At 47.5% G+C, this 8,580-nt stretch overlaps 1 protein-coding gene across 1 annotated transcript; it reads right to left on the reverse strand.

Annotated features, from left to right (window-relative positions):
• Positions 1–788: 788 nt before the first annotated feature.
• Positions 789–6,325, reverse strand: LOC149229108 (uncharacterized). Its single transcript, XM_089380956.1, has 3 exons — positions 5,434–6,325; positions 3,492–4,786; positions 789–2,792 (listed from the first exon to the last, which is right to left on the reverse strand). The coding sequence occupies exons 1-3, from the start codon at positions 6,323–6,325 to the stop codon at positions 789–791; spliced, it is 4,191 nt and encodes a 1,396-aa protein (XP_089237082.1).
• Between the last annotated feature and the right edge of the window lie 2,255 nt (positions 6,326–8,580).

An 8,580-nucleotide genomic window follows, 5' to 3' on the forward strand; every position in this document is an offset into this window, starting at 1 on the left:
CAGTTTGCATTATCAATGTATGACACGAAAGATGAATCTACAAAGATGTGTAAACAAATCATAAATGATATTTGTAGAAATTTCTCTATAGATCAACTAGCTCTAATACCATGTAGAAATTCTCACTATAGATTAATCTGATTATGCAATGTACTAAAGAAAAATACTCAATCTACTTCTACTATCAAACTTGTGGAAGCTTAATCGATTTTGACCAAGATCAAGCAGAACACATATAACAGAGAAGAAGATTCAATCACACATGAAACACAGAAGAATACTCTAGGGAAATCCTCAGCAAAAAACCCCGCTATCTGTTTTTTTTCACATGGAAAAAAGTCGCAATTTTCATTAATATAGAAAATTACATTTTGCAGATGTGTTAACATATACTGAGTGAGACCATCTCCTTCTCTGTTCAGATCATGGTGTATATATACAGCATGTATATTCATCCATAAATTCTGTACCAAAAAAGAAAGAACCAAAGATCACTTAACTTTTCCTCCACGCAGGGAGGGACAATAAACTGTAAATGTTCATATCTCCGCGTATGATCAGCAGAGCAGAAACATATAACTATTAAAGGTTCCAGCCTATGAAATATAAGTCTCCGCGCATGTTCAGCAGAGCAGTAGTCAAAAAATAATGAGAGTTCCGGCCTGTGTCGACCGTGAAGTCCATAAGCTATTACTATATAAGCGTATTGCTGTTATAAAAAACTATAGTGTTTATGACACACCGTGCATATAAGTATCAAAAAAAAGTATTTAAATGATGGTGCCAATCTACTGTGTGTTTCCTCTTTGAGCTCGCAGGTCTATGTATGGCCTGTGATGGTAACGGTAGATGGTCCCATCCATGTTCTCCTCCACTAACCAGTCTTCCTCTTGCCTCTGCGCTGCTTGTTTGGACAATTGGTCTGCCCCTGAGTTGCGCTCCCTGTAAATATGATTACAATCAAATTTTTCATAAGCAGCAATTAGCCTGTGTGATTCCACCAGCAGATGTTGTAAAGAAAATACATTGCAGTTTGATTTTCTGTTGATCCAATTACAAACTATTTGAGAATCTCCAAATAATTGTAATTTTGTGCATTGTTTCTGTAGTGCAAAATGAATCAAATTCATGGCTGTGGAGAGCTCAGCGAAATTGTTGGTTCCTCTCCCCAAAAACATCTGAAGCTTGTAATAGTGAGATTCCCGGAGGTAGAGCAGAGCGCCCCCACCGCATCCAATGGCTTGGGCTGAGCCATCAAAATAGGCCCAGGGGTAGGATTTGTCAATGAGCTCAGGGGAGATGGTTCGGGGCTGGGCAGGGGGAGGGTCGTCCGGGAGGAGGGCATAATCAGCCATGGTGTGGGCTCTGATGGAGGGCCAGGATGGTATCCGATGATCGAAGATGGAGCGATTGCGCGCCATCCAGATTGACCAGCACATAAGGAGAGGGATGTTCCGAGCCTTGCCCGAGTGGTGTTCAAACCAGTGAATCCAGGCATCCATGATGTTTTGGCCAACCCATCTGTGGGGGGAGGAGAGATCAGAGGTGATGTGGGACCATTGTTCCATAACCACAGGGCAATGTAAGAAGAGGTGTTCTGTATCTTCGTCACTGTTCTTGCATAGATGGCACCAGAAAGGTCCATGAAAAGATCTTTTCTTCAGGTTTGAGCCCGTAGGTACTTTGTTGAAGAGGATAGCCCACATCAGCATTCGGGTCCTAGGGGCGGCTTTGAGCTGCCAGATGGCCTTCCACCACTGCTGTGGTTGTTCAGGCTGGAATTGGTTCATAAGCTGCAGGTACCCTTCCTTTGGAGTATATGAACCATGTTTTGAATGGGCCCATACCAACTCGTCATACTCCTCAGTAATTCTAATGCGAGCTTGGCTCAGCGCATCAATGTAGTTCTCCCATTCAGTCCTCCACTGTTCCGGAATGTGAAGGGCATCAGCCGATCTCCAAGCTTGTTGGAATAAGTTGGAATTTGTATTATCGGCAATATGTGCAATATGAGTGATGCCCTGTTCCGTCAGATGTTCTCTTAGCTGTGCTGTGATCTGATGGGTATTGCCACATCCGATCCAAGGGTCGATGCCGATACGAACTGAGTTCCCTTGTTGAATCCGCCAGGTTAGGCCGTCCCGGATGAGAGGGAGGGAGGTGATGACCGCCTTCCAGATGTTGGAGTATCTTCCCTGTTCTCTTTGCTCTCTGCGGATCCAGCTGTGAATGCTCTCCGGGGCTATATATTTATCCTCTACCACTCTTTTCCAGAGGCTGTTTGTTGTGAGCAATTGCCAACCTAGTTTTGCAGCCAGGGCTTTAGAGAAGAGATCTAGTCTTTTAATGCCCCAACCTCCCCATTTTTTTGGCCTTGCTATAGTATCCCACTTGACCCAAGCGAAGAGGTTCCCTTGCTTATTTCCTTTCCACAGAAAACTACAGCAGATCCTTTGTAGACGGCTTAGAATACCTCTGGGGATCCAGGCCAGCGACATCCAATACACTGGTGTAGCCTCCAGGACTGCTTTGATGAGTGTGAGTCTTCCAGCCCTGGTGAGATATCTGTTGTACCAAACATTTAGTCTTTTCTCTACCTTGGCTATGAGCCAGGTCCAGTCCGCAATTTTATATCCCCCATGCTTGATCCTGAAGCCCAGGTATTTTAGGCCTGCCTCCATCTGATGAATTTGAAAAGGGAAGCGGTTCTCCATGAAGTTTATCTCATTTGCGGAGCATCCAACAGCAGTGAGAGTTGATTTTTGGATGTTGATTACCATGCCTGTGGCTTTCTGGAAGAGATCAAATATGTGTCTTAATGCAGATGTGTCGGCCAGGCTACCATTAAGGAAAATAAGCACATCGTCCACAAACAGCAGATGAGTGAGGGAGCAGTTATCAGTGATTTTGATCCCTTTTATCCTTCCCCTGCTGTGTTCTGATGCTATCAATCGGCTGAGCCCTTCCATGATAATGAGGAAAAGAAGAGGGGATAGGGGGCAACCCTGGCGGAGGCCCCTCTCCGCTGTAAAGGAGGGAGAGGGGGATCCATTGAGGAGGACACTGTATGAGACCTCGGAGATGCAATTCATGATCCATTTAATGTAGATGAAGGGGAAACCCAAGTGAGTGAGGAGCATGCGAATATAGAGGTGATTGACCCTATCAAAGGCTTTGGAGAGGTCAACTTTGAGGATCATACCTTTCAGGCGCTTGATATGCATCGAGTGAAGAAGTTCTTGTGCGGTGCCAATGGCTTCATGAATCTGACGGCGGTGAAGAAAAGCAAATTGTTCAGGGGAGATGTGGGCCGAGAGGATGGGCCGGAGTCTGTTGGCTAGGATCTTGGCCCAGATCTTATAGAGGCAGTTACAGAGCGAGATAGGCCGGAAGTCATCAAAAGAGGAGGGCTTGTCCGATTTAGGGATCAAGGCTAGGAAAGTAGATTTGATGGCTGAAGGAGTGCCAGAGATGCAACATTGTTTAAGTACCTTAAGGAGATCAGGCCCTATAAGCTCAAAGAAAGCTAAATAGAATTCAATGGTCCATCCATCAGGGCCCGGGCTCTTGTCCTTCTGAAATCCCCGCATTGTAGCTTCCATTTCCTCCATAGTAATATCTCTAATAAGCTCACCGGCCTCATCATTGTCCACAAATCTAGGGAAGAGCTCAGCTACTCTCATGATTTCTAGCAGGTTTGCTTCCCTTGGGGCTGCATATATATTCCTGAAATGGGAGGAGGCTAGGAAAGCAAGTTCCCTAGATTTGTTGATCCTGTGGCCCTGATCATCTTGCAATTCCCAAATAGTGTTGATCGCTTTCCTTCCATTTGCAAAACGATGAAAAAATTTTGTGTTCTCATCCCCTTCTTTTAGCCAAATGGCCCTGCTCCTAAGCCTCCAACTGGCTTCGCGGTCGCGAAGGATTTGTGATCTCTGACTGATGAGGCCTTCATATGAGGATTTTTGATCCGGGGAGATGTAAGTGCCCGAGGATAGAGATTCGCATTCAGCAATAGCTTGTTCAGCTAGAGAGATCGTCTGGTCATCTCGGAGTCTCTTTTGATGCGCCCATTTCCTGGAGAGAATCCTGATTTCAGAGAGATTCTTTAGAAAGCAGGGGATCGGGTCAGCATCGATCAGCAGGGGATGTGATTTCCAGTAATCCGAGATGAGAGTGATGTATTCAGGGTCCCGAAGCCAGGAGGAGTTGAACTTGAACGGGGCCTTGCTGTTCTGAATTCTTGCTCCAATTTCAAAATATATCGGTCTGTGATCCGATATGCCCCCACTTCCCACCCATTGCCTGGATCTGGGGTGATTGCAGTGGAGGGCCTCCTTAATGATAAATCGGTCCAGTCTTCTGGCTAGGCTGTGTTCCCCCACTCTGTTATTCTTCCAAGTGTACTGTAGCTTTGCCGATGGGATGTCTATCCAGTGGTGGTCCTCCAGTATGTGCCCAAAGAAGTCCGAGAGCGGATCAATCTGCCCCAGATGACCCCAGGATTCAGCATGTCCCAAGGAGAAATTCAAATCGCCTCCTAGAATTATGTTCTCAGCAAGGAGGAGGGGGGAGTTTATAAGCTTTCTCCAGAATTGCTCCCTATTTGTGCATGGTCCATAAACATTGAGGATACGAAGATCCTCCTCTAGCTCCTTTGAGTAGATATCAGCCCCCAGGTAACCCAAACCACCCCAAATGTTTATCAGCTTTATGGAGGTGTTTTTGAACCCAAAGGCTATTCCCCCCGAACGTCCAGAGACATCCAGGGCAGAGAAAGTCCAGCCTGGCAGCCAAGAGCTGAGAATAGATGAAGCCAGGTCAGCTATACATAAAGTTTCTTGCAGTAAAATAATATCCACCGGATCCGAGAAGATGAGTCTCTTAAGGGCCAGTTTTTTCTCAGGGCTGACCAGCCCTCTGCAGTTGAAGGACATAATTTTCATGGAGGGGAGTGGGGGAGGGTAGCCGGTGCTCTAAGTACCCAGTCGATGGTTTGTTGTTTACCCTGGAGGACATCTACCCCAGCTTGTTCCTTAGCTTTTTTTAATTTGGGGGGGCGGCCTCTACCTTGTTTAGGTGAGAGGAAGTGGGGCTCAACAGGTAGTCCGACAGCACCCAATTCCAGACGTTTGGAAGCCGAGCGAGTGGCATACCTCGGGGATGAGTTAACAGAAGGGGAGGGTGAGGAGGAGGGGTGAGTGGGGAAGGATGGGAGGGAGCAGGGGGATAGCAGCCCCGAAGGTTGGGGAATAGGACAGGTAGGGTAGTACGATCGGGAGGGGGGATGAGGCATGTTGGATACCTTGACCAGGTCAAGGGCTGAGGGGGAGGAAGGGAGGGGTATCTTGAGAGGGTGAAGAGAGGGGAGGGGGTGTGAAACATTCAACAAATGTATATGCGGAGCAGAAACATTTGAGGGGAGAAACGTACCCGATGAGAATACAACACCTTTGGCCGCCTTTGAGCGCGTCACTGGTGGAGATGGAGGCCGAGCAGGGGTACCTCCTTGCTTCCGTTGTCTGGGGACCATTGGAGCTTCCACCGTATCAGATGTAATGTTGTGCGCTGCCCGTGGTGCCGTCGCCGCCTGAGGATCAGGTAGAACCGTAGTTGCCGGGGCCTCCTGCGAATTGGGGGGGTTCTGCTCCTTTTTTAGTAGCGGGCAGTCTTTATAGAGGTGACCCACCTGATGGCATCTCCTGCAGCGGTATGGGATGCCCTCATAGTCCAATTTTTGTTTCCTGGAGGAATTTTTCCACTGGATGTGAATGAATTCGTGCATGCCGCCTCTGGTGTCGAGATGGACCAGGATCCGGGCATATGCCATCGCCCCCGTCTGAATAAATGTCTTGTCCGACTCCATAAATGTACCCAAAGTGTTTCCAATTCTTCTGAAGATGTCCTCCGACCAGTATTGGGGAGGCAGTCCTGGGAGCCTGACCCAAACCGGTCCAATTCCAGTCTGTTCCGTTTCAGGATCAAATAGAGGCGACCAGCGTTTGAGGAGGACCGGTGCCTTCTCGAAATGCCAGAATGAGGAAAGAACCCAACTAGTGTGATCCGCTCTTGCAAATCGCAGAGCAAACCATCCTCTGACAAAAGTCTGGACCGATGGCATCTCCACCAAGTATTTGCCCCAAATCTCCGATGCCCACTGCTTCAGTTTGTCTGCAGAGATTTGACGGCCCCTGATTCGGCCCACCAGAACTCGGTCGGCAAGATCCATAGCGTCTCCCCACTGTATGTCCTCTTCGAGCCTAAGGAAAGCGTCCTCAGACCTCGATTTGTAACAGCGCTGCTTCTTCGAGGGTCGGGCGGACATACGGCTAGGGTGATCAGCAGTCCCAGGGATCGAAATCGGGGGGTCAGGGAGGGGGTTAGAGTTCGAACAGGGAGGGGGAATAACTTCCGGGAGAGGGGGAATGGGATGGTAGCTCCCAGATGAGGCCGGGGGGGGGGGGGGAGGGGTTAGATGCAGCTGGAATAGGGATCTCCTGTGGCCCAGATGGCGGGGGGGAATGACAGGGGGGTCAGGTAGAGAGGGGGGACCATCAGCCGGCGGGGAGGGTTGGAGACAGGTCGCAAGAAACCCAAGGGTGGCCGGCGAGGGCGCTGAGAACTCAGTCCAGGAGGAGGGTTCGCCAGAGTGCAAAGACGCAGGGATGGACAGCTCAGCCGAAAGCGAAGGGTCATCAAAGCTAGCTGTAAGGTTCTCACTGATAAACCCTTCTGAGGTCGAGAAAGATGAGCGCCAGATGGAGCTCTCAGCCAGCGGGGATGCCGAGTAGTCGACCAGCTCGTCCATAACTGCTTCCGATGAAAACTTCTTGGGATCTGATAACCGTCGAGGTCGGATCTAACCGTAGATGATGACCGCTAGTAGAGTTCGACTGGTAGAGGGATCTCCAGCCGAGATGCTGCAGCAGGATCGGTTGAGCTGTCGGCAGAGCAGGTAGCCTCGGATGCGGACGCGGTGGCGATTCCAAGAGCGGGCAGGGTAAACAGGTAAAAACCAAACCCTAAGCCGCGGAGTAAAAAGTAGGGTAAAAACAAGGGGGCTGTCGCAGCAGGGTAAATACGGCGAAAATGAGAGGAGGCGGGAACATGGATAGGAGAGGGTATACGGGGCGCTACAGGGCCGTTTCCGGCCTGATAGCCCCGTTCAAACGGAGTCCCGTAATACCATTTTGCAGAGCCGTACCATGTTGCAGAGATCCACCAAAACCCCGCTATCTGTATTATCATACAGGTGGAAATATCTCAGGATTACACAAAGCTTTAGCTCAAAAGCTATCCAGCTCTCAATACAATCACTCAGTGCTGCTCATAGACAGAATAGACAACACATATGCCTTCCTTTAGTCCTCCAAGCCTCCTATTTCCTTTATAGTTTCTCCTAGGTCCTCTAGCTGCAACCTGTGTGATTCTCACCTCACACACAGCGCTGGCCTCTGAAATAACTACGCAATCCTGAAGGAGATAATTCCTTCTGCATGGATGAGTTTCCTTTATAGGAAAATTCCTCCAACTGATAGTACATTGTCCCTTCCTTTAATCTCAACTGGGTTTTTCTCTAAACTGACATGCATGAGTTATTTATGAGAGAATATTCAGTTATATGGAGAACACTAGTTGCATGCATGCATGCATTAACTGACTGAACTCACAATTAGTTCCTCCAACTGTTTGGAACTAATTTAATTGGACTTAACTCAGTTAACTGAGCTAACTAATTACAACTCAAATATAACTCATCCTTATCTCCTTAATTAAGGGATAACTTCCTCAATCAAAGGGATAATTGTTGCATGTATTCACATAGACTTCATGTTTGATTTTCTCCAACTAATTCACTCAAGATGAATTAATTAATTATTTTTCAAACAGATCCTGAGACCAAATTTGAATTTGAATTCTCAATTTTAATTCAGGGACTAATTAAAATTGGAATCTATACCGAAATGATATTTATAGCAATGATATTTTTAGCATTTCTTGTTGCCATTTTCAACACTCCCTCTCAATAAGAAAGGCATTCAACTTGAACCCGATCTTGAACCTTTGGAATGTTTTGCATGCAACACTTCTCTCAAGTGTTGTTGCTCCAGAAACTCTAGAAACAAAAAGTATCCAACCTAAATCAGAATGATGCCTTTGTCATCAAAGTCTCTGACTGTTATTGCCTCTGTCGACTGAAAACTCTGCACCTCTGTGCCCTTCAATATCTAACTGCTCTATCCTCTGTCACTTTGAACTCTGACTACATCAATCACACTGATTCCTCCTACTTCTGGTCCTATCTCCCAACACTACATCCGCACTACACCTCCTCTCATCATGTCGCATCGTGCTACCCACTACTACACTACAACTCAATTACTGAGAAGTAAGTAACTAATCTCCCAACTGACCTCCCTGTTGGGCTAGAAACACCCTCTGATGCTAAAGCTTCCTTTGTCGCTGAAAAATTCTCCCTCTCTAACCTCTGTACTGCTGCAACAACTCCCTACATCTCGCACCGTTGCGCACATCTCTGTGCCATCTTTCATTGGTGCAACACTCCTGTGCCTCTCGCAT

The sequence above is a fragment of the Pinus tabuliformis genome, chromosome J, assembly GCF_031772625.1.
Source record: "Pinus tabuliformis cultivar Carrire ecotype Pingquan chromosome J, CPIR1, whole genome shotgun sequence".
NCBI classification, from domain to species: domain Eukaryota; kingdom Viridiplantae; phylum Streptophyta; class Pinopsida; order Pinales; family Pinaceae; genus Pinus; species Pinus tabuliformis.